The sequence below is a fragment of the Somniosus microcephalus genome, chromosome 19 (genome assembly GCF_052327205.1).
Source record: "Somniosus microcephalus isolate GS21.2 chromosome 19, FLI_Smic_1.0, whole genome shotgun sequence".
Taxonomy (NCBI): domain Eukaryota; kingdom Metazoa; phylum Chordata; class Chondrichthyes; order Squaliformes; family Somniosidae; genus Somniosus; species Somniosus microcephalus.
Window position 1 is genome coordinate 29,448,650 of NC_141005.1, and position 26,595 is coordinate 29,475,244.

Consider the following 26,595-nt stretch of genomic DNA (forward strand, 5'->3'; position numbering starts at 1 on the left):
TGCCAGTGTTGTAGTTGTATTGGAACAGCTTGGCTAGAGGCACGGCTAGTTCTGGAGCACAAGTCATCAGCACAATAGCCGGGATGTTGTCGGGGCCCACAGCCTTTGCTGTATCCAGTGCACTCAGCCGTTTCTTGATATCACGTGGAGTGAATCGAATTGACTGAAGACTGGCTTCTGTGATGGTGGGGACCTCAGGAGTAGGCCGATAGGGATCATCCATTCGGCACTTCTGGATGAAGATGGTTGCAAACATGTGTGGGTGGCAAGTGAAGCTAGGATTGGACTAGCCCATAATGACTCGCTGCTTAGACTCACACAGAATGGCCACTCAGGCAGAAAGGTGTAAGGGGAGAAGACAGGAAATTGGAAGGCAGAGAAAAAAAAAATATATGTAACATTTCAATGCCCCTGCTTAGGAGTCTTTGTGTGACCCTGTCACATCCTACCTCTGTAATCTTCTCCAGACCTGTGCTCCTCCCCTGTATCCCCTGCTCACTCAGTTCTGGGCTACTGTGATCCATTATCAGTGGCAAATCCTGCAGCCATCATGTCAGCATTTTGAAATTCTTACCTTAAACTACTCTGCTTTGTTCCCTCTCCTTCCACGTTCAAACACCTTCTCAAAACCTACCTTTCTGACCATGCCTTTGACCACCTCCTCTAATTAGTCTTGTTCTTCTTGCTTGAGTCTCTCAAACCCATGTAAGTCACCTGGAGATGTTCCATTACATGAAAGTACAAGTTGTTGTTGTTGTTGTTAAATAGGAAATTATGCGGAACTGCAGTGAGATAGAGAGGCATAATTGGAGATGATAGACTGTTAAGTCATTCTAATTATTGTTAGCATGATTGTAACAAATGGCTGTACTCTACCTAGATCTAAAGCTGACATAAAATGCTTATACTTATGAAATCATATTTCATGAATGAGTTGGGGATTATAAAAGGAACAGCGTGCCTTGTTTTTAAATGACTTTTTTAACAAATGTTTATAATGTGTAGAATGTGTGGTTATCCTTCTGGAAGAAATGTCTCTTGTATATAATTTTTTTTAACTATTGGTACAGCCCCATCACCCTGTTTCTAATAAAGCAGTTGGAGCAACAAACCTGATTGCGCACACGCTCTGCCTGCTCTCCTGCCTGGGAAAGGAGGTCAGGCAGCAGGTTGACAGAAGTGCTCAGCGTAAGGCTGCTGAGCCCACTTACATACAAAAGCAATTTTCTTTTTCATTTATTATCTCTCCCTTCTTGTGCAATGTCCTCAAGCACACATCTTCTACAGGCAAGAAACCAGGCTGCAGAGTTGCTCCCAAGCCATGGCCAATGCCACACTATAGGTCGCTGCTGGATACGTTGCATTTGCAGCAGTTCTGTCGTGACTCCCTCCCATCTTGTATAAGGAGTGCTTCATCTTCTTATGTCAGCACGGTAGGGGTTAGGAACTCGTTGTGTAGGAAGATTGCATTTGATTATTTCTCGCAAGCTCATTAAACCGTTCTAAAAAGAATGGACTCATGATTTCAATAGAAATAGCAATAAGGGAAAATTTACCTTCTGCATTTTGACTACTTTTCGCCAAAGGGAAATCAACCCCCTGCTTGGGTGCTTGACTGTGCAGGGCCATGTTTTGGTCTTCCATGCCACAGTTTAGATCTCCAGTGCCACCTTCACCCATTTATGTCTAGTTGGTTTGGTAGGCATTGGGAGTGTTGCTCCACGTATTGTAAATTTAGAAAATGGTGCCCCATAAGTTCTGCTTTGAAATTGTGCCATGTGATTATTAGAGTACAAACATTTAACACAATTATATGAGTTTCTGCTATTTTAATTGACCCATTTAATATAAAATGATGTCGCAGAGCATAATTTCAAGGCCATTATTTTTTAGTGTCACATAGTCTCGGGGATTCTGGCACTAAGTAACATGGTTGAACTTGTTTGAGAAACGGAAAGTCAGTTCTGATTTTATTACCTCAGGTGGAGAAGTCACTCCAGCGAATACAGAATGGCCAACGGAATTCCATGTACACCTCCCAGCACAGTGTAGAGAACAAAGTGGGTGGTGTGCCAGGCTGGCAGTCGCTTCTCACGGCAGTCGGATTCCGGCTCGATCCTCCGGCCAGTGGACTTCCAGCAGCCGTCTTCTTTCCAGTGTCAGACCCTGGAGATCGGCTTCAACAGTGCAGCACCACGCTCCAGTCGCTTCTAGGTAATGACGGCACTCTGCATTGAGGTTTCACCCGATGCGTTAACCTGTCCTTTCTCTTTCAGCTGGCAGACCCTGCTCTGCATTTCCAGAATTTTCTGTTTCCATTTCAGATTGCCCGCATTTGTGAATATTTTTTAAAATTGCGCTATACAACTTAAAAGATGAAGAACAATTTTACAATAAAAAAATGACTTGACATGCATGTCACTATATTTCCAAAAGAGTCTAAATAGTTTAAATTGCATGGCATTCATAACATTAAACAGTGCACCCTTAAAGGAACAGTGTTCCCATCAAACACTCCAAGGTCAGATACAGCATAGCTTAGATGCAGGGAAAAGCTTTCCTGTACATTTCCCCATCAAGCACTCTCAGGTCATGTGTAGCACAGATAAGATGCTTATGAAATCCCCCTCTGCCGCACCTCCTCCAGTCCCCTTGTGACAATTCCATTTGCAACACGAACTATCCTTGTGGTGCGGATTACTACTAATTTTGCCAAATTTTGGATAGTTTTATGCTGCTTATGTATGGCAACTAACAACTGAGTTGAGATTGCCCCAAATTCATTTCATGTCAGAAATGGGAGATTTCCATCTGCTGGACTGGGCTGAATTTGAACCCCAATACGATGGATGAAAAGTCAGTAGGGGTTACCTCCCAGTGGGTGTAAAGGTTCCCAACTTGTGCCATGATGGCCGTCACAAGAAATGCGTGGAAAACTGAACAACACCTTAACCTTCGCCATGCTCTTGATAGCAGCAAATTTGTTTCTCAGTTGCAGCCAGGTATGAGAGATGTGAGTAACTGTATTGACTCAGTTGGCAACCTCCCACCATGCAGCTTTTACACCAGTGCTTTTAAAGAGGAGTCACATTCTGTGCCAATTAGGGCCACCCTCCTTTGGGACACCTTCTACATCAGGGCATCCAACTCTTTAGCACCAAACAGAGCGGCTTTGCCCACATGTCTCCACTGTGTTATTGAGAAAACTTCTGCCACCACCATAACCTCCTTCCTTCCTTTTTTATGATAACCTGCAGCTCTTTAAGAAATCCCCAGCAAAGGTGCTACAAGCCAAGCTTTCTGAGCAGACTGTTCCTGTGCTGGTAGCCTATTCAAATAAGTGAAGGGAGCTACCATTGCAAAATTCAGCAAGACCCTTGCCTATGCCATGGATGTGAGCAACCCCAATTTCTGTCAGCGTTGCAAAGTTGTCCCAGAGTGTGTTTTTCTTCCTTTTTCCACCAATTTTCTCTCTTCCCTCCACCTTTCCTGAAGACATTAACTCCTTGGTGGGGTGCAGTTCCACAGGTGCCCTCTGGTACCTTACCCAAATGTCTATTTCTTTAGGTTTGAGGCCAGTCAGTGAATACTGGCAGGGTATTCAACAGTGGGGAGGGGCTTCACAGGTGAGCCTGACCCTGTCATCACCCAATGTCCACATATATGCATTTCCCGTGAGGTGTTTCTAGACAGCTATCAGGAACAAGCTGATTTTTTTTTTCTTTCGCTTATGCAAGCATGCTGGGCTAACTTGTAATGCTCCCCAAATCCAGTTGAAATCAAAGTAACATCACAGACCTATGATCAAAGCTGGGATCCTCCTAGCCTGTATACCTTAAACTCTGTACTGGTTCACTGAGCTGACCCATTAGAGGAGGCTATGTGCTAGAATTTTAGTCACTGGTGGTAAGGTGCTCATGTCACACCCACATGGCTGACAGACAACTTGACAGATCTAGAATTACCATTGATGTTTGTATTACTGTATCTGAATCAAATCAAATAGTCACATTGTTAAGGTTTGGGGGGAGTGTTGCAGAGTGGCCTTAATTGAGGAACAACAGGCAGTGTAAAGGGATCTGGAGTCTGACTGTGGGGAATGGCTGATCCAGTATATTGCATTTCCCAAAGTGCTCTTTGATAGAATTACTTAATTTTAATTATAATATGTTAAAATAAACCCCATCCTTTGTGATTGTTGGTGAAGTCATTATGCTCCCAGTGGTATTATACATTTATAAATGCATTGAGCTGTCTCGTACTGTGACATTCCTGACAGTTGCTTCCCCTCATTACGTTTGCTTTCAAAAAGTGGATTAATTTAAATATATATATATATGTACCTGTATATATATAAAATGCAGCTTTAAATTTGCTTCAGTGGAGGATTCCTTAGAGGTCACAGTATAAGTAATAATGAGGTGTGTGTAAAGATTTCAGTCAATAATGCAGAACATAACATTACGAGTGCCTTTTGGAGAATCATATTGCAAAATCATATTGCAGTTAATATATTTTTTATATCTATATATTACTTTTAAAGAATCATTTTAACATTTTTGTACCCCAAAACTTGTGGAATGAAATAAAACCTTACTTAGCTGGCTGATTCTATGTTCGAAGTGTGCCTGCGGCCTGCTGTGTCCTGTCAGTGTAGCAGGACTGACAGTTCTTGAGCAATCTAGAGATCAATCTATCACTCTTATAGCCAACTGAGACTGTGGGAGACAGAAATATCTCATCCACACCCAAGGAAGAAAGAAAGAGAACTGATGTAACAAAAAAGATAGATGATAAAAGCAAGCGGGCTGTTCTTCTGCATGTCTCTGTGTTTAATATATCGCCATGCTTTTTGATATAACCATATTTATATAAATTACAGTGTTTTTATATCAGCTTGTCTTCTACATATTCATCACCGCATTGTAATTCTTTTGTATCGCTGTTTGTATATTACCGTGTTTTTTTATCACCATATTTGTATATAATGTTGCATTTGTGTATGTCGTCATGTTTATATATGTCGCCAGGCTTATATACATCATCGTGTTTATGTATGTTGTATTTACATGTGTCACTGTTGTATTTGTCACAGGCTGCCAAGTATATATGTTGCTGTACATTTTGCTCTGTTTCTAATGCCACTGTTCATCCATCTTCTTTACATACATCATTATTTCTGTATGCTGCCATATTTATTTTTGCCATGTTTGTGAATTGCTGTTTTATGTATTGTTTTGCCATGTCGCTGTGCTAATGTACGAGGTGCCATGTTTCCATATGCTGCGATTTGTCACTGTTTCTGCATTCTGCTGTGTTTCGGTAGATTGCCATATTTATATGTCGCTGTGTTTCTACATCTTTCTCATACATATTTTGCTCTGTTTCTATATGCCACAGTATTTCTATATGCTGCTCTATTGTAATAAGTATTATTAATTGAATATTAAGGCAATCAAGGGATATGGGGATAGTGCAGTAAAGTGGAGTTGAGGTCGAAGATCAGCCATGATCTTATTGAATGGCGGAGCAGGCTCAAGGGGCCAAGTGGCCTACTCCTGCTCCTATTTCTTATGTTCTTAAGTCTAATGTATGGTGCATATTTCCTGAAAGTATAATACTTGCTTCCTGTAAATCTTTCTTGTCACTCTTTTCTGTCAGCATTGTTCTGTCACGCTTAAAGTTACCATTTTTAAGCCCAATTTATTTTACTTAACTGTTATTGATTAATTCTTTCCCTTTGACAGACTACCGCTGTGGCCATTCAAACTCCCATTTCCTCGAGGCACTGTTATCAACCATTCCAACTGCTGCTGCTTCCTTTCTCACCCGCCCATACCTGCTTGTCTCCCTTCTTGCCGGGTCGCTCGTCTGAACGGATCTCCCCTTCAAAGTATCCCAGCAATCTGTGATCACCCCCCGCCCACCCCTGCTCCCAGATCCCAGGACCCATCTGCAATAGTCTCAGACCCTGGCACTCCCAACCCCACTGATGCCCCTTTTCCAATTCCCCCAGATTCTGGCACCTCCACTGCTGCTTCCAAACGATTCCATCCTTCTCCCAATTCTTTCAGATCACACGACCACCCTCCCTCCACTTCCATACTCCTGAAATACCATTCGCAGTACTCCTAAACCTTGCAAGAGGCCTCCTGTTACTCTCATACTCATGGACACCCAAAACACCATTATCCCTAATCCTCCTTGGACCCTCCAGAACTTTTCCAAAAAGCACAGAACTGCGCTTCAACCCACACCTTGGAAACCGGCTCCCAGATCCCACCACCTCTCAGAGAACTCTCCTTGCACTATTCCCAAATCCAGATGATCCTCTCTCAGTCCTACCAGAGCCTAGTGTCCTTTTGCTTCTCCCACACTCAATTATGCATAAGCACAATCCTTGAACAGAGGCCCGACCAGTCCCCATCCACCACTACCCTCCTCCGCCTGGCTGAACATGCTCTCACATTGAAAAACTTCTCCTTTAACTCCACTCATTTCCTCCAAATCAAAGGTGTTGCTATGGGTACCCGCATGGGTCCTAGCTATGCCTGCCTTTTCGTGCGATATGTGGAACACTCTTTGTTCCAGTCCTACTCAGGTCCCCTCCCTCACCTCTTTTTCCGATACATTGATGACTGTATCGGTGCCGTTTCCTGCTCTCACCCCGAACTAGACAATTTAATTCACTTTGCCTCCAATTTCCACCCTTCCCTCACCTTCACATGGTTCATCTCTGACTCTTCCCTTCCCTTCCTCGACTTCTCCGTCTCCATCTCTGGGGATAGGTTATTGACCAATATTCACTACAAGCCCACTGGCTCCCACAGCTACCTGGACTACACTTCCTCCCACCCCGCCTCCTGTAAGGACTCTATTCCATTCTCCCAGTTTCTCCGTCTCCGCCGTATCTGCTCCGACGATGCCACCTTCCACACCAGTGCTTCTGACACGTCTTCCTTTTTCCTCAACCGAGGATTCCCCTCTACCGTGGTTAACACGGCCCTCGACCGTGTCCGTTCTATCTCCCGCACTTCTGCCCTCACCCCTGCCCCTCCCTCCCGGAACCACGATAGGGTTCCCCTTGTCCTCACCTTTCACCCCACCAGCCTCCACATTCGACGGATCATCCGCCGCCATTTCCACTACCTCCAAAGTGATCCCACCACCAAACACATCTTCCCCTCCCCTCCCCTTTCAGCATTCCGTAGGGACCGCTCCCTCCGAGACATCCTAGTCCACTCCTCTATTACCCCCAACAGCCCTTCCCCTTCGCCTGGCACCTTCCCGTGCAAGCGCAGGAGATGTAACACCTGCCCTTATACCTCCCCCCTTCCCACTGTCTAGGGCCCCAAACACCCCTTCCAGGTGAAACAGCGATTTACTTGTACTTCTTGCAATCTAGTGTACTGTATTCGCTGCTCACGATGCGGTCTCCTCTACATTGGGGAGATCAAACGCAGATTGGGTGACCGCTTTGCGGAACACCTCTGTTCAGTCCGTAAGGGTGACCCTGAGTTTCCGGTCGCCTGTCATTTTAATTAACCGCTCCATTCCCACTCAGACCTCACCGTCCTTGGCCTCTTGCATTGTTCCACGGAAGCTCAACGTAAACTCGAGGAACAGCACCTCATCTTCCGATTAGGCACTTTGCAGCCTTCCGGACTCAATATCGAGTTCAACAATTTCAGATCATAACCTCGGCCCCTATTACATTTTTACTTATATATTTTTTTTCCACCCCTTTGTTTTGGGTTTGCCCTCCCCCCCCCTTTTTTTTTTCTCTCTCCCACATGGCAGCTGTCTCTCATCCTGCCAGTACACTTCACACCTCATCTGAGCCGTCTTTTGTCTCCACTGTCCTATTACCATCTCGTCTGGTTTTGAATACCTCTTAATGTCTCTTTACTTCTTTTGTTCCCTCCCCAGCCCTGCCTTTCGATCTATTTCATTTCCTTTCCAGTTTTGAAAAAGGGTTAGACCCGAAACGTTGATTCTAATTTCTCTCCATGGATGTTGCCTGGCCTGCTGAGTTTTTCCAGCATTTTCTGTTGTTATTTTGCACAATTGCAATGTTTGGTACTTCCTGTCCCACCAATCAACAATACTGCTGCTTCTCACATCACGGGTTGGGTGGGCCAAGGGTCATGGCCATAAACATGCCAGGAATAGCTGACCGCTGTCTGACCACATCCTGCATCAATGACCTTAGCAGAATTGTACATTGTGCATTACATGGTATAACATTTCTATATTTTTAAAACAGAACATCAAACTTTTGAGAATATATTACCATTTGTTTATCATGCTGTTTTTATATAGGTGACCATACTATTATTGTTATATGTCGATATGTTTATCGCTAAATAATGACATATTTATACGTCATGCATGACATTAGATATTTTCATTATTGAAAGAAAGACTTGCATTTATATAGCGCTTTTCACGACCACCAGACGTCCCAAAGCACTTTACAGCCAATTAAATTCTTTTTTTTTGAAGTGCAGTCACTGATGTAATGTAGGAAACATGACAGCCAGTTTGCGCACAGCAAGCTCCCACAAACAGCAATGTGATAAATGACCAGATAATCTGTTTTTAGTGATGTTGATTGAGGGATAAATATTGGCCAGGACACCGGGGATAACTCCCCTGCTCTTCATCGAAGTAGTGCTATAAGACCTTTTACGTCCACCGGCACCTCTGACAGTGCAGCACTCCCTCAGCACTGCACTGGAGTGTCGACCTAGATTTTTGTGCTCAAGTCTGTGGACTGCGAACCCACAACCTTCTGACTCAGAGGCGAGTGTGCTACCAACTGAGTCACAGCTTATGTATGTATATAGCTTTATTCTATATAAGTCGCTGTGCGCTTAGATTGTATTTATATATGTCAGCATTCTATAAACACAGTGACAGCTGGATATACATTAGCAAATCTCCTGTGGTGCTGCTCGTGGTAAGCCAGCGACAATGCTGTTTATAAGGACAGGAACATTATACCATATAAAACACAGTATTATTCTGCTGCTCGAGTGTAGGCATGTGTCCCTTTTAGGCTATAACGTCTAATTAATATTAATTCAACACAATGAGTTCATTTGAAGGTTAATTGCTACTCAGACTGGAGATCAGAACCCTGGTTTTGTTTGAGGGAAAGTCAATTAGGAGCCTAAAGACCTTGTGGCTCTGGTATTTTTGTTCCTGGAAAGTTTTTTTTTCTGTACACTGCAAATGAATGCCATAATGTGAGCAGGTAAGCTGTTGCGACATATGAAGCGTAAGGTACATGAAGTACTTGCATACATAAGGTTTGAATATTATTCTAAAGTTACATAATCTTGCGTGTTTATATGTGTGCCTATGTCTGCATGTATATTGGTGTTTATATATAATGTCACTGTTTACATATGTCCCATAAGCCATTGTCTTTATACAATGTATGTCACTGTATTTATAGAGGGTGGTATTTACAGGCTGTATTTTTCTGAACTGTATGTACATGTCACACTGTTTTCCTTGTGTTAAAGGGTTACCCCATGCTGCACTACAGGCTCTCTGCAAACTTATCACCGCTTCAGAGACGGGAGAACAGCTTATTAATCGGGTGAGTACAAACGTCGTCCTCTAGATTCAGCGCGGAAAGTAGGTTGTGATGCTGCACTCCATGTCATGTCATTTCAGCTCTCCAGGACACAGCGATGTGCTTTGAATTTGGACTTGTGTTGTAGATTCTAATAATTTCCTCCTAATTAAATGCATGACATAATTAATTTATGTAAGCTTTTTGGGAAGGGGCTGAAATGGCAGCGATTAAATGGCTATTAATTTGATTTATTTTCATTCTCAGAACAAATGTATTTTGCCAGAGAGTGACCTTTGATAAAATGTGTAATAAATTTGTTGTGAAGTAGTAAAAATTAGAGTATGATGGACATGGTGAAAAGGTTCAAGGGCAGACGAGCAGCCTGCTAGCTGCAGTATTCGAATGCTGAGTCTAATGGCACCCGGGAAACCCGAGTACAGTTCCCAGTCTCGATAGCTGTTGACAAAGAAGAAGGTGGGTTGGTGTCACCAACCTCAGCTTGATCTGTTACTGCCGTTGTTGGGGATGGGAGGGGAGGGGCGATTGTGGCTTAAAATAGTGATTGGACAACTGGGAAACAACATTGATGCCAACAGTAAGCAGTTAAAAAACTATTGCACTCTCTTGACTGAGGAGTATATAATGTACTGGAGAAGGAGAACACCGGAAAACTGAGGAAAGATTTTTTTTTTGAAGTACGGTGAGGGCCAAATACAAGAGTTCACTTGAAGTCCTGGCAAAGTGTCAGGAGCTCCTGACCTCTGAATAATGTAACATTTGTAAGATGAGCAGATAGCCTGTTACAACAGAATCACGAAGCAGGTAAACTGTTGAATCCATCGTATAATGAGCAGATCCTGTTTAATGATGCACGGCCCGTGATCTGCAGATACTCATGGTTTAAATAAATTGTCACCAAATTTTTAAAAAATCACAGGGACTGAGGCAACATTTCTCCTTCCCTTCCAAAAAGCTATTATTGTCTGGCAAAGTCAATTGCCAGATACTTGGTAAGGATGCAAAGCAAGCCACGCGCATTTACTCCAGGGGGCCTGCCCTACAGCGGCCAACGTGATCTGTGTTTCAGTTAAGTTTTAGCAGTGGGATTTTCCTGACATTTTCAGGAAGCGCTTGCTTGGAAAAAACCCACACAAATGCAGCAACACTGAACTTTTAGAGCTGGATTAGTGGCATCACCCCTTTCGAGAGCTGGGCGTGTAATACTGCCCCCGGTGTCTAATGAAAGGGTTCTAAAGGTGAGAGGTATTCTTGAACACTGCACTCTGAATTCATCAAGTTCTCTGATCTTGTTGAAGCAGGAAGCCTTGTAAACACCTTGTCTGCTGCAGAGTCCCAAGAGACGAATGGTGACGTTAGTACAGAGTTTTTCTGTAACCGACTGTCAACAGCAGATATTTCTCAAATTCTGATTTAATCTCTTAAACACCTGCAGTGGTTAAGTCCATATTCAATAATGTGTTCAATGAATAAAATTGAAGCTCAAAAAAAATCCAGTATATATTGTAATGTGGTATGTGAGTGAAAATATTCCATTTGTAGAACTCAAGCTCTGCTCTGTAACAAGTTAGTCGAGCTCAGCCAGGCAGCAGCAGGGCACTAGGGAGATGAAAAATGAAATAAGGATCCTCCCCCCTGATCACTATCCAGTGAGACCTGAAGGCAAGTGTGCATCGAGGAACTTCAGGTGAGGACAGTATCAAGCTCAGCCTCGATAACTCCCACCAATGAATAGCCTGCCAGCACTCTCTATCTGGACGCACCTTTTGGGAAGGGCATCGAAGGATGAGGAGAAACAAATTGCAGGTCGAACAAAGTTGCGTGTATCTATGGGCCACCCCTTGAAGGAACACTGACGAAGTGGGACTTCCCTTTTAAAGAGCCAGCTGCAGCATACAGCTCCTTAAAAGAACGTTGTCTAATGAAGGGGTCCTGAAAGTGGGAGGAGTTCCCGAACACTCTAAATTTGTCAAGTTCCCTGATCGCGCAGAAGCGGGAAACCTTGTAAGCACTATCTGCTGCAGAATCCTGAAGGATTGGCCATCAACTAAGCAGCAGCACTGCTGAAGCTCCTTCACCAAAAACTCAAAATGTAGCACAATAAATGATCTCATTTTAAAAACTTAAAATATTTTCTAACATCGGAACAGTAGCAAATGTGTAACAAATAGTTTATTGCGTAGTTGGTGGTGTGTGCTGCTTTCATGTCACCCATACCAAGGACTGCATAATCAACTCATCTGGGATGTTAGTAAATTGTGTGTGTCTCACACAAAGTAGACTTGATAATGTCTAACCCCTAGTACAATGCCTTCTATTTCTCCACTCAAAGCTTCAATTCATGCAAGAATTGGTTGCTATACTTTTAGCTATTTTTCTGGAATATCTTCCTTCTTGGTACTTCGTCCTAGAGGCTATGCTTCAAGCATGAACCTCGATGGTGAATACTGGCAGGCTACTAACCAGCCCTTTCCTGTCCTCAACATCCACACACGTACATTTCCAACGTTACTGGGTAGCGATTATCAATAGAATCATTTTTGTCAATTCTGAATTGCTTCAGTGAGCTGTGAGCTCTTTTATCGATTATTGTCAGGAGTAGAAAGGCTATAATGCTCCTGGAATTATGGGGGTTACAGGGGCACTGGAACCTGCTGCTAGATGGAATACAAAGCTGTATTACACCCATTCCCTGGTGTCCTGGTGAAATTCAGTGGTGCACCTAGGCAACCGAATTCTGTCCCACAACGTTAGTTCCTGATCTTAGTGAGCTACAGGGGATTGCCTTTGAACACAGCTGATGAGGAGTTGGGGGGGGGAAAGCTGCATTCCTGTCACTTATCCAAATGGCCAACCATGCAAGGGAATAGCGCATGCTGTGAGAAAGGATGCCGAAGAGAAACAAGAGTTGTGATTACACACTAAAGCAATGGGGAGACTCCATTTAAGATTCAAAAGATGAATTAAATACTGGCAAATATATGGTTGTGAGAATTAAACCTGGAAATTATGCTGTGTAATAATATCGTTTGAACACTTAATATATTTATATCAAATTGCTTTACGATAGCTCAACAGGTGCATTAAAATACTTCTTTAAAATAGTGGACAAAAGAATTTGACACAAATACGATAAACATTCATAAGCTAATATCCCACAGCGTAATTTCCAGACTTTGTTCTAATGGGCTATGACAGTTTTGACAGCGGTGATCTGCTGCTACCAGATGTAACTGGTGCACTAAATTAGTAGAGACACCTAGTGATAATTAGAAGCTCCTGCATCACTTTAACAATACAGATGTTGATTTTTTTTTGCAGCTTTCTGCCCTCTTCCCTCGTTCTTATCTTTTTGTTAAGCGCACATGGTGAGACGTTCCAACATGCTGTACCAGAGTGTGGTCAAATACAGGTCTTCTCCATCAATCCTCGAATGGAGACCAGGAGTACTCCCACAAGGAGCGAGGGCAGATCAGATACCCAGTCACCCCGTGTCACGTTCACACATCAAGCAGCTGGCTATAGTGCAGCATATGGTGGAGCTGGAGCAGGTCTTCAAGCTGGCTTCATGGCCAGGGATAAAATAAAGAAAATTACTTCCCAAAAAATAGTAAAACCGCAGCAAACACCCTTCCTCAAAATCTGAACCGTCTGCTTCCCTTTAATATCTCTTTTATGCAGCTGGCTTCATTACTCTCAATCAACCTAATGAAATGTGCGTTTGATGCAGGTTAACAGTGTTGTGCCAGACTCCGCCTGCTTGGTGTCTCTCTGTATATTTATTTAAGCTTTACTGTTTGGTGACTGCTGTTTCAATTTACTGCACTTGTATATCACCTATGCATGAATCTAAAGCTTGTTGTTTTTCTTTCTCCTAATCTCCTCTTTGAAGGCTGTAAAAAATATGGTTGGAATGGTAAGTGCATCAAACTGGATTGATCTAGTTAAAACATTGGATGTTGCAGTGAACTGTGTTAGCTCTTTGATCCATAGAGATTGCTTCCTGATACTCTTGTTTTTGCATTGCTCCCTTTGAAATTCACATTCTTTATGCTGCTCAAATGTATTGCCGAGAGCTCCGTTCAGTAACAGATCTTTGTTTTTTATTTCTTCCCCCCTCTCCTCCCTCCTGCCACAGTCTTTAGTTATTTAGTTATCACCCTATAATTTTAAGTATTGTCATCCCAGGCTCTTTTCCCTGGCTCTCTTCCCTATCAGTGAGATGGCAAACAGCGGCTCTCTGGCCCTTCACAGTGACTCTGTTACTAGGTGGTATATAAGAGCGCATTCCATTCCCCCCCCCCCCAGTTTCTTCCTTCACGCCTTTGGGGAAACACCTCTCTACTTCCAGTTACTAACTTCCCCCACCCCCATTCCCCGGCAGCCCAGCTTTGCAGTAAATATCAGGCACAAGCCGGCACTCTACAGTCCCACGGTCCATAGTGCTGGTATATCCCAATAAACCAGACCCCTAAGCCCCACTCTGTGCACCAACTTCTCTAGCTCTTCCATCAGTGAAACACATTTCTCTGTTGGGGAAAATAAAATGCTAGAAATACACAGGAGATCCCTTGGCTGGGAGGTCTAGAACGAGGGATCACAGTCTCAGGATACGGGGTTGGACATTTAGGACTGAGATGAGGAGTAATCTCTTCACTCAGAGGGTGGTGAACCTGTGGAATTCTCTACCACAGAAGGCTGTGGAGGCCAAGTCACTGAATATATTTAAGAAGGAGATAGATAGATTTCTAGACACGAAAGGCATCAAGGGGTATGGGGAGAGAGCGGGAATATGGTATTGAGATAGAGGATCAGCCATGATCATATTGAATGGCGGAGCAGGCTCGAAGGGCCGAATGGCCGACTCCTGCTCCTATTGTTCTATGTTTCTATCCCTCAGCAGTGGAGATAAGTTAATGTTTTGGGTGTAAACTCTTCGCCAGTTCTGAAGGAGGACCTGAAACGTTAACCACTTCTTTTCTTTTTACAGGTACTGGTGGACCTGTTCTGTATTTCCACCATTTTCTTTTTGTTTTGGTCTTTTTAGCTCCACCTTTTATGTAGTTATGTTTACTTGATGCAGTTCTCCGAGTGAAATAAATCTAAATGTGTTTTAAATCTTAAATGGACAGGCACTGCTTTGGTACTAGCTCTACCCATCTAGTTTATTCAACAAAAGTAAGGATTAATGAACTCAGGGCTCCAGCTCCCCACCAGTTTGTTTCTAAAATCAAATTTGGGAATATGCTTTCAAATGCTGGCTATCTGAAAAAAGACATGGGAGTAATTAGAAGTATATCCTGTATAAAAATGTAGTTGCTTTTTAATCAGCGCTTGCATCCCCAATTGTACGCAACAACAGGGTGCAGGAATCAACTAGTTTATGGAGGAGAAGAAGTGCTTTCTGTGAGTTATGACATTTTCCCTTTTCTGTGCTCTCTCTGGCACATTTCATATGTTGGCTCCCTGGCTCCTCCCAGCATCACTCTTGAGGTGGCTGCTGAGTGACGCATGAGATCCTGCCTCTGCCTCTCTCTGGCTGTGTGGGGGCAACTGATTATCACCCTGAAGAGATTTCTAGGCAATAAACTAGTCTCACAACACTGTATACTTACACCAAGTGTGTGAGCGTTTATATGTTCAACCTCGGAACTAAAACTCATTTAGTAATTAGTCATTTAGATTTGGAGTACTGGGCTATACTATAAAAGCCATTGTCTTTTAAAATGTGTTATCTTTATATTCCCTGTATTTTGCTCATGACTGAGATAACGTTTCCCAACTGCTATAAACTTTAGCACCTCTTAATCAACTTGGCAACCCTGAACAATAATTTTGAAATGTGATCGGACAAGGTAACAGACCCCTCTGCACAAGGCAGATTTGAATAACCTATGTCTCAGGACATTGAGTTTTGATGTCACTTAGATCAACTGCCCTGCAGTCCTATTATCATGCACACACTCAGTCAGTAGAGCTCTCATTCACTGACCTCTTTCTCTCTCTCACAAGCACACAAGAAAAGCTCATTCTTCCTTGTCTCATTGTCAATCTTTCAATTATCTTCCTCTCACTAACTTCAACTATATCTCGCTCTGACCTGCTCCTTTCTCATTCATATTTTCTCCACCTTTCTCTCTGCCTCTGTTTTTTTTGCTGTCTCCTTTTTCTATTTTTCACCATCTTATTCAACAGCCTGCCACTCTCGCACAGTATCATTCTCTGTCGTCCCTTTGCTCTCACCTTCCACTGTGTCTCCTTACCCTTGTTCTCACCACTCTGAAGTATTTTAAATGTTTACTCCTGACAGCAGGCTGGCATGCCTGTTGGTATTACCACCAATAGAGGGAGCCCACGTATAATAAAGCTGGCAGTTGAGATATATTATTGATTTCTTCCTCCTCCTCCTGATGAGCAATCTGCCAATTTCAGGCAAGTCACAAATATAAATGAGCTGAACAATAACCAGTGGAGCCCTCAGGTACCGAACCTCTATTTAATTTTTACAAAAAAATTATTAAGAGTGTAAGTTTGCAATGCCGGGAGCTCAAATCCTATCATCATCAAAACCTTTAAAAAGGATAATCTCATCCCATAAATTTGTGTGTGTTATTTATCTAGAGTGACGCCTTTCCTGTCTTACAGATGAAGATTTTATTTATGTGATCCTTTCTGATAGAAACCAAGGAATTATTTATTTCCCTTGCACGCCCATCCCTCCTACATTTGTGCTCCATTTTGTAGTTCTGTTTATTAATATACGATTCCCTTCTACTGCAGTGAATGTGACTGTGACTCTTCAACATTTACATTACTCCCCCTGTATCTGGAATACGGGAACAATTGTACCTTTCTCTGTAAGACAGCTGAAATTAATGAAATAATGATCGTGTGTTTTTTTTTCACTTCTTCCTCCCAAATATTTTTCCTTCTCTACTGTTGAGGACATTGACTCCTTAACTGGGGTCTAGTTCCATGGGTGCCTTACCCAATGTGATGCTTCTTTGTCATAGTCTAGACAGTGAGTGTTGGAAGGCTATTTGACTATTAGGGCTACCATAGATGACCTCAATCCTATCCTCATCCAATCTCCACGCACATACACTTTTCAGCAAGAGTCACTGGATAATGATTAGAAGCAGAAGTCCTGATTGATTTTTCCCCTCCCAGCCCATAGGCACAGGGGCTAATTATAGAACCCCTAACTGCTGCCTGAACGAACTCCGTACAGACCAGGAAGTGGACCTTCAGCTCTACACGGATCAGTCAGACTCGGTGCTTTTGCCCTCATAAACCATCGGTGAAGCTACTTTGAGATTTTAAAATTAGGAAATTACTGTGTGTTCCTCACTCCGATGATCATCCAAGATAGTGATGCTGATTGATAAAGGCTCTGTCAGCTCCAGAAACCTAGGTGCTTAAGGCTGACTTGGGAGACCATTCTCATAGTAAAAGCCCTTTCCACAATAGCAACAGTAAAATGGTAGAGGCTTTGGGCTGGATTTTACCTGCCGAGACGAGTTGGGGGGGCGGGACCGCTGCCTTCCAGGTTCTAGTCCCGCCCCCAGCGGCGTCCGACGCACAGACGCTATTTTCCCCTGATTGGCATTGTTAAGCCCGCCCTGCGGGCTTGCTGGCCAATTAAGGGAAAGCTGGTGTCAGTTGCTGACGCTTCATCTGCCGGTTTTCTTAAAGGGACATGAGCCATTTATTTTTGACAGTGTTTGACAGCATTGAGGTGCTGTGAAACACTGACAATCACTGTACAAAGGTGAGCCCTTGCACCCAGGTTCTCTAATTACTCTCTCCTTAGGATAAAATAGATGGCAGCTGCAGGTGAGGGTACAGAAGCGATCTGTCACTTCTCCCAATGAGGTGAGGCCCCCCAAACACTTCAAAGCTTGTCACCTACAGAAAAATCTGAAGACATTAAAAATGACTTTCCCAACATTTCCTTACTTCTGATACTCACCAGTGTCCCATTGCATCCTTCACACCACTTCTGCAGCTGTCATCTATACACAAACATTACAACAGACCCACATCGCTCCTCACTTACCCTGGCAGAGTTCCCCGACATTGGGAAGCCCACAGCAGAAGTGTCAAAATGGGAAAAAGCCTCTTAACTGCCTGTTAACTACCTGTTAACAGGCAGTTAAGTGGCTAATATCCTCTTCCCGCCGCTTGGAGTCAGGTCCCTGTGCAAATCGGATACCCGACTCCTGGAAAGATTGGTGGGTGCGGGTTCGGGACCCGCTCCCATTCTTTTTGATTTTCCCAGCAGTCCCGCCTCCTCAGGGCTGGCAAAATCCAGCCCTTTCTCTTTCGGAGAGGACATCATCCAAGAATTGGGCCACATGCCCAATGGCCAGAAAAGAGTCCATCGAACGAATGGCAAAGACCAAATAGCAATCCAGCATCTCAAGCACTACAGCTCCACCTCCCCCATACCCCCATGGAAACCCTTGTCCTCAGCACTGGATATAGTTATCATGTGTTTTCACTGGATAATTGAGATTCTGACTGGACACAGTAGAAAGCATCAGCAGTGTCCAAATCACGTCAAAATAATAAAAGTAAAGGCTAGTTTGGTATTTATGTTTTCTGCTGGATGTTACCAGCGCATTCTACATATTCAAAACAGGGTAAAGACAGTTTGTAGCAGAACACTTTCAGAATCCTTTGTTGCTGTTCTATAACAATCCAAAGGCAATACTGTCTGAGTAAGGTGATGTTAAACAGTGCCACGTCATGAACACCTGCCATGTTTTACCACCTGATGCTCTAGTTTCCGCCAAGACTCTGACTGCCACAGCACACCTGCAGTCAACCGAGCTGCACATACTCTTGAGCCTGAGGCAATCAAGGGCATCAGGACTGTGGCCTGTTAGGTGACACAAAGCAAATACAGAAGGCAGATACTCAACTTTTTGGGGGCCTGGCAAGAAATGCAATTTAATGTTAGGCTTACACCATCACAAATGCAAATACCTCTCATGTTGGGTCATGTAACAGCATAATTTAAAGGCAATTTTCAATATCTCGCTGGTCCATCTACCCCTTATACACCGGGAGTGAAATTAGACATGGACGGAGACGCAAAACAGGGGGTATCGCATCGGTTGCCCGTTACACGCTCCGCCTAACATTCCGTTTCATTGTCTTCAATATAATTGATTATCGGGACTGTCCTATAATGGTTGTCAAAAGTGGCGTCGCCTATTTTGCGCCTGGCACATGTCCAATTTTACCCCCCACCATCTTTAAAAAAAATTCCTCCTCTAGAAATTAATATTTAATTTTTGAATTAAACTCGCTAAAGCTCTGAATTAGGTTGCTTTAGCACAATGCAGGAAGAGATGGAATTCAATTGGAAATGGGAAACACTGAAGGAAAGTGCTTCCGTCGCCATTCTTGGCCGTCACACTTCTGTTGAAAACAGCACCCGAGTTTATTGCTAGCGTCAGTATTTGAACAAATCAATGGGCAAGTGATATACTGCTGAGCCTTGGTGAACAGGATATCGATGACCTGCTTAATACAGCTTTGTACTGTAGACTGAGAGATGCGGCTGAGATCTCTTGTAACAGACTGAAAGGAGCTAATGGCAAAGAAGTTAGAGGCTTTGGTGACTTTGGCAGCCACTGGCAAAGAATGCCCCCCGCCCCCCCCGGTCTACCAGGCAGCAGGTCCTGTTGCACAGGTCTGCGATAGCCTGCCTGGAGAACGCAGCCTCTTGAGACAATGACCAAGATACTGACTTTTGGCATGTACACGCTGTGTGCTGGGAATGGCCTTCTATGAGCAGCCCTCCTCACCTGCTGTCGTCTGATGCCCGCAGCTGGTGCTGGTTGCTGATGCGGCGGCTGCTGCTGCCCCTCTTCCTCCACGTGTTTCTCCATCTAAAAAAAAACTTGCTGTAATTGCACCCGCGACAAGCACAGAAAGCTTACGGAGGGCGATAAGGTCAGAAAAATAGCAGTCACGTCAGGTTTTACTGGCGGGCCAGGCACTGGGCATCACTGCTGCAATTATTAGTTAAATGGCGTCTGGTCCTAATTGCATCATATAGGACCCTGATTTAAATTATTCCTGAAGCCCCCCACCTCCCTATGACGAGCATCTCTCCTAAATGGGAAAAAAAAATGAGACGGTTAAAATGGTGCAGCGGAAAGTGTGCTGCCACCGTTGTGACCATACGCCAGGCCCGGCCCGGCCCATTCCCACCGGGCCAGTTGGCTTTAAAGATTCTAAAATCACGTCAGTAAAACTATGTTCCAGGTTTCAGACTTGGTTACAGGTTGGTCTGGAACATGCTGCAGCTAATTCCATTTAGAGCCAAGCTGGGGTTTTCATAAATTTAAATTCAATAAATAACCCAATAAAAAAATAATCATTAGGTCATCTGGGGCAAGTCGCAAAATAAAAAGTCTCTTGAATGGCAATGGATCCCCCTCATCCCATTCTTTTTGCACTGGCTTTGGATCTACCAAATGGGAGTTTGGTGGTAGAAGGGATGACAGTCAGATCAGGGGTCCAAGTGTCACTGAAACAGAGAGAGTGATGAGGAAGACATCTGTTTCTACACAGTAGTTCAATACTTTTTACTGTACTTTAAATGGAGAGTCAAAGGTTTATCCTTGCTGCCCTTTGGTTTAGGGCTCCGTGGACCAGGCACCATTCTCTGAGTGAGTTAGCTTGACTGATGACCTTCTCGCAAGCCTGCCCCAAACTTACTATTGGCATGAGAGCCATCTGACTTGTTTTATTTCCCTCCTTCCTTGTGGGAAAGCAGCTGTTATTTTGGCAACTCCCTCCATGACATGGCAGAATTGGGAACTGGTCCTCAGGGTGAGATTGCGATGCTGACTCCATTCTGTGACGTAACGTATTGGTCATCCAACTCTCTGCACTGCCAATTGGCCATCGTTAACTTGCAATCTTCTCTTGTTCATGTGAGCCGATGTTCTCTTATTGTATTCTGAAGGTTGCTACCAGTGAGGTTACATGATACTTCAGCTTCCTCCGTTATTCAGCATTGAAAATCAGGGTTTACATAGTGACATGAGGGTAGATTTTGCCCCTGCGGTATCGGGGAGTGAGCCAGCCGGCCACCCGATATTGCCAGCAGGAGGCTTGGTCCTTTCTGAGGGCCAGGCCTCAACACGTGGCCTACGCAAACAAGTGCCCTTGATCATCCCACCGGCTCCAGGCCTGGACAAAGATAGCTCCAGGGGTGGAGGGGGAGGGAAGAGAACCTGGTGTGGCAGTGGCCTTGGTTGTTCTTTTGGAGTCCAGAGGAGCGCTCCTGCCCCTCCCAACCCCACAAAAATAAATAAACCACGTTCCTGTCTCCTCGTTGGCTGAACCGCCAGCTGAAACTGTACAGAGCGTGCACCGCCTATGCACTGCCCAGTTGAGTCCTAAAATGCCGATTTGCACGTTAGAAGGACCCGCTGCCTGACTCAGGTGGGCACTCCGGCCACAGAAATGGGGATGGTATTGCGTACCCTACCATTTTTGGGGTAATACTACTCTGTTTCCATCAGGCAGGAGGCAACAGAATCTCCCCCATAGTAACAGATTCAGTCTGGTAGAAGAACTTTAGGGGGAAAAATTGAGTCGCGCCACCTTTGGGGTGCTAACTTCGCCGGGGCGCCACTTTTAGTGCCCTGAAAAAATTAGCACCCCCGCGGCTGAAATTAATCGGTAGCACCCCAAGAGGAAAGCGGGACACTACTGGAAGTACCCCGCCTCCCTCTTGGGGCAAGGCGAGGGGATATCGCGACGCTACATGCCGCAGCGCCATGGTACTGCAGGCCTTCCTCCCCTTCTTAAACGGGAGGGGCCTTGCGCAGCGTGACCCAGGGGATCGGAGTGCCGGCAAAAGAGCCCGGCACGCAAGAAGTGCCGGGCTCACGGAGCGCAGCCGGCATCCCACGGGGTGGGGGGGGGGGTGCTGAAGAGGAGATCGGGAACAGCAACGTTGGCAGGCGGCCAACAACAAAAATGGCCGCCTGGCACCTCGCCTTTAATTAGTGCCGCCCTGGCCGCAGGTAGGATCCCCCTGACCCCGTCGGACATGGCATCTGGCGGTAAGTCAGGGGGCGCTACCGAAGATTGCGGCCGGGGTGCTGCACACGGCGATGACATCATAGCCAGCGCCGCGGGGCGCTAATGTTTACCGCCACCGCTAATCTCCCGCTGAATTTCGCGGGAGGTGTTGGTGGCGCCACGCCCGGGCACTAGTTGCTTTGCGCCCCATTAGCGCCCTCTTAGGAAGGCGCAAAGTAACCGAAACTTTTCCCCTTAGTCTAGCCCATTTATCCACCGTGTTCCCTTGGTACATTTCTAATAACTCTAAATCCCATTTGTTGTCAATAACCTGTCTAGTTCCTTCTTTAAACCCATTAGGGTGTCTTGTTCCAATCACCCATACCGGTAATCTATTCCACATACTTGCCATCCTTTCAGTATTAAAAATAACGTTCCTCCTTCACTTCCTATTTTCTTTCGTTGTCCATAATCTGTAAATATATGACCTCTTGTGCTTAAATTCTGTAAAGAGCAGAAAAGCCTACTTGGATTCATTTTGTCCAAATCTTTCATAATGTTAAACACTTCTGTCACATCCCTCTCGGGAGAGAAAAGAACCAGAGTGGTCAATCTTTTCTCATACGTTATTCCCTTAAATTCTGAGATCAACCATGTAGCCCTCTCTGTACCCTTCCAATAATTGAATATCTTTTTGAAATAGGGAGACCAAAACTGCATGCAGTACTCCAGATGTGGTCTCACCAGGGCCAAATACAGTTTTAAAATGACCTCTCTGGATTTATATGTTTAACCCCTTGTTGTACATTTTGTTTGCTTTATTAACAGCCTGGGAACAGTGTGCTGAACATTTTAGTGACTTGTCCACTGAAACACCAAAATCTCTCTCCTGCTCCGATACCTCAAGTACATTCCCATTCAGTACATAATCCACATCGCCCTTCCCCCTGACATGTCATTTTCTCTCGTGTTATTTTGTTTACACTTTTCTCTTATTTTTTGCACAGCTCCATCAAGTCCTCGTTCAGCTTCAGACTGGAGAGAAAGAACAAGATTTTTCTTCTGCGCCTATTCAGGTGTCCATAAGCGTGCAGCTCTGGCGGCTCCCTGGATGTCATGAGTTCCTGGCAGCATTAGGTATGATGCAGTTCATGCAAAAGAGTACTTGGTAGTTAACCATTTTACAGAGATTTGCCTAACTTATTCCCTCAGTTTCCAATCATTCTCGGCCTCTTTCTCTGATTTCCTGCCATCTGATGCCCCCTGTGGCCCGTTGAAGCTCTTTTCTTCCCCCAACTCCTCATCCATCCCAAAGGTGAACCCTTCAAGCTTAATTTTTTTGAGTCTAATGTTGAAGTAATTGTGCTCTAATCATCCCCTGGCTCAATCGGTAAAGTCTTCTCTTCTTCTCTCTTAGGCAGTCCCTCGGAACCGAGGATGACTTGCTTCCACATTAAAAATGAATTCGCAGGTGACTGATGAGTCCAATGAGGGACCGACAGTCTCTGTCACAGGTGGGGCAGACGGTGGTTGAAGGAGCGGGTGGGTGGGGTGCTTAGGTTGACGTGTGCTCCTTGCGCTGCCTGCGCTTGGCTTCCGCTTGCTCCTGGCGAAGAGACTCGAGGTGTTCGGCGCCTTCCCGGATGCTTCTCCTCCACTTTGTGCGGTCTTGGGCCAGGGATTCCCAGGTGTCGGTGGGGATGTTACACTTTTTCCAAGGAGGCTTTGAGGGTGTCCTTGAAGCATTTCCTCTGCCCACCTGGGGCTCTCTTGCCGTGCCGGAGCTCCGAGTAGAGCGCTTGTTTTGGGAGTCTCGTATCGGGCATGCGGACAATGTGACCCGTCCATTGGAGCTGATCGAGCGTGGTCAAAGCTTCGATGCTGGGGATGTTGGCCTGAGCAAGAACACCGACGGTAAAGTAAAGTGATACTGTGCCATACAAATCCCTTAGGTTCCAGGTTCAAACCCCTGCCTGTGCTGAGTCAGCTGATCACAACAAGAGCAGCAGTTGAGGTCCTACAATTGGCCCCCGTGCCTTAAACTGGTGAGTGGGGGGGGAAAAAATCAGCTTTCCAGCAACATGGCTAAGGACACGATTGGGCTTGGCAGTGATGCTGCCCATGATATAATGGCCTGCCAACACATTCTGCCACATTTTCAGCAGCGCAAAGGAGAAAATTAGAAAGGAAGATATATCAAAGATACATTAATTTAATCCATCTTGCCATGCAGTGAATAACTTTTTAAAAACATTTTCATTCCTGAAATGACAACAGTACTCGTTCTAATGATAGAGTCATGTCAGAGAGTGTCTGGGGTTTAAAATGGAATATTTTAACTTTTTCTTTTTAAAGAGAAAATGAAATTAATTGCTTTAAATAGACATCAAAATGACACTCACTGCCTCTTTAATTCAGAGAAAGATGTGGAAAGTTTAAAATTCTTTCACCATTTCAAAATTGCCTTTTAAATGAGCGAGTGACTAGCAGTCAGGCCTGGTTGATTACTCCTCTGTTCTAAATCATTAGAACCATTATGTTAAAGTGACTTTGAAAAAATTATCTTCTGTGCAGTCACCTTCCTGGGAGCAGGGCATTTATACGGTTTAATTTGCTGTGCTTTAGAATGCATTGTATCGGAATATCGTTCTGCAGAAAAATCCAAATTCACAAGAAAGTTATTTGAATAGATCCTTTCTAAACAAACTTATCAGATCCCAAATCACTCCCGACAGGTCAGGAAATTGCTTTTGTCATCCTTCACTTTACTTCGCTGACACATTTTCCTCTTATCAGTGACACGAGCAAAGGCTGGTTAACAGTCAGATTTCCGGGGTGGGCTCCTGAATCTAAATTAGGACCACATTATATGTTTCTCCCTTTGGTTTGAGTGCTGTGCAGGTTGTAGCAGTAATAAATAAATGAAAGCTTGATGTTTTAAGGAGAGGAAAAAAAATTACAAATTTCCAGTTTGATATAGTGATGACAGGTTATCATCCTCATTATGGAACCTTAGCTTCATTTACTTTTAGGAGGAGAACAATTAAATCAATGCGAGTTGATTGATTACTACATCTTTAATGTCTCCGAGTCCTAGTGTTGTTGCAGTTAATGGGCTGTTGGTCTCAGCCCTGCCTAAAGAATCTGGCAGCCATACATTTATTTGCTCTCCCCTTTCGTCCTTTCCTCTCTCCTTTTCTTCTCCTGCAGGCACTGACTCTTGCTACGTGTTACAAATTCGGGTCTTCCGCAGATACTTTCTCGAGTTTGATTCCAGAGTTGCTTTTTCACTGACCAATATCACAGTCACACAGTGCAGCCTTTCGGTAGCACGGTGGCATAGTGGTTAGCACTGTTGCCTCACAGCGCCAGGGACCCGGGTTCAAATCCGGCCTCGGGTGACTGTCTGTGTGGAGTTTGCACATTCTCCCCGTGTTTGCGTGGGTTTTCTCCGGGTGCTCCGGTTTCCTCCCACAGTCCAAAGATGTGCGGGTTAGGTTGATTGGCCATGATTAAAATTGACCCTTAGTGTTAGGGGGGATTAAATACGTGGGGTTATAGGGCTTGGGTGGGATGGCTGTCGGTGTAGGGACCGGGTGCTAGGGTTTGGATGATCAGCCATGATCTCGTTGAATGGCGGAGCAGGCTCGAAGGGCCGAATGGCCTACTCCTGCTCCTATCTTCTATGTTTCTGTGAGAGAACATGCTCGTGTGAAGCACTGTGTTAGTGTGGAGGCTTTCTTTCATCACCAAATTTCACCAGAATAATCAACAAGTTTGTTCACAAGATGACTCTCGCCCCCATGTTCTGTGCTGTTGTATTACAGAGGAACTCAAGAAAAGCCCATTCATCCCCGGAGTACACTGATGCTCCCATTATAGCATCCACCCCCAGTTCAACATCCGCATTGCTTTCGGCTCTACTCGCGTGCCTGGCACATTATACATTTATCATTCTTTGGTAAAGAAGTTCTTCATAATATCTATTTTAAATTTAATCTTCACTAATTTCCATTTTGTCCTCTGGTCCTACTTTCCTGGTTTATTTTCAAATAATATTCTGGGTTTACCTTATCTATATCATTTGATATACCTCAATTAGGTCGCCTTAACTGTGCTCCTTTCCAAACTGCAGTGATTGAGTTTTTCAATTCTTTCCTTAAAAGTTTAATATCTCTTCACACACTGTGCCATTCATCTCCCAGTAAACAAAGCCCCAGCTGCAACAAAAACCCTTTTCATTTGTTTCACAGTTTCAATACAAATCAAATAATTTGCCTTATTTTCACCGGTCCTCTGTTTTCCACATTCTGTTTATTTTGTGGAGCGGGTAGGAGGGGCTGTTGTGGAGATGGTTGGAGATTACAGTACCTACAGGCTGAGTTACTGATCTCCCTTGTGCTATTATGGGTACCACCAAGTAGAGCCCGGTCACTAGCCCCCTGCACTGTGGGGTCTGTTTTACTGACACAAACATTAGTGTACAGTGGCGTTTTTCTAACACACACCTGTGCAAATCACTATATTTTAGAAGCTGCGATACCCTTAGATTTTGCTGTGGATCACAATTGGGTATTGAGCCTTGGGGAACCTGATTTCTTCTCTTGCTTGGAATTGTGTCCCGTAATCCATCAGTTAAACTGCTTACAAATGGTCTGAGAAGGAACAATTATGATTACATTTGAATGTTCTGAGTCAGAGATAAGCAAGATGTATTGTTAACCTTTTCGAAGAATTTGCCCAGTGGGTCCCAGTTGGATCATTTTCTGCCAGCCCTGTTCCCCTGGTTACATTAACTGTCTACCACAGCCAATAGAAAGCTCCCCGCTTTTCCTCTTAACTATCTAGAATAAATGACAGGAAAAGTAAATAGATATTTGATTGCACCTCTTTGACTATTAAACAGCCGCTGCAGAAGCACCACGAAGAGCAAG

At 44.4% G+C, this 26,595-nt stretch overlaps 1 protein-coding gene across 5 annotated transcripts in view; it reads left to right on the top strand.

Annotated features, from left to right (window-relative positions):
* The window catches only part of ttc28 (tetratricopeptide repeat domain 28), an 859,201-nt gene that overhangs the window by 813,574 nt on the left and 19,032 nt on the right, over positions 1-26,595 (top strand). For 3 of the 5 annotated variants that reach the window (XM_085961472.1, XM_085961474.1, XM_085961477.1), the window contains 4 exons: positions 1,983-2,214; positions 9,534-9,610; positions 13,500-13,523; positions 22,669-22,798. In XM_085961472.1, the coding sequence (XP_085817598.1) occupies positions 1,983-2,214; positions 9,534-9,610; positions 13,500-13,523; positions 22,669-22,798 (463 nt within the window). The remainder of the gene's footprint in view (positions 1-1,982; positions 2,215-9,533; positions 9,611-13,499; positions 13,524-22,668; positions 22,799-26,595) is intronic. The other 2 variants (XM_085961475.1, XM_085961476.1) reach the window with 1 other exon arrangement.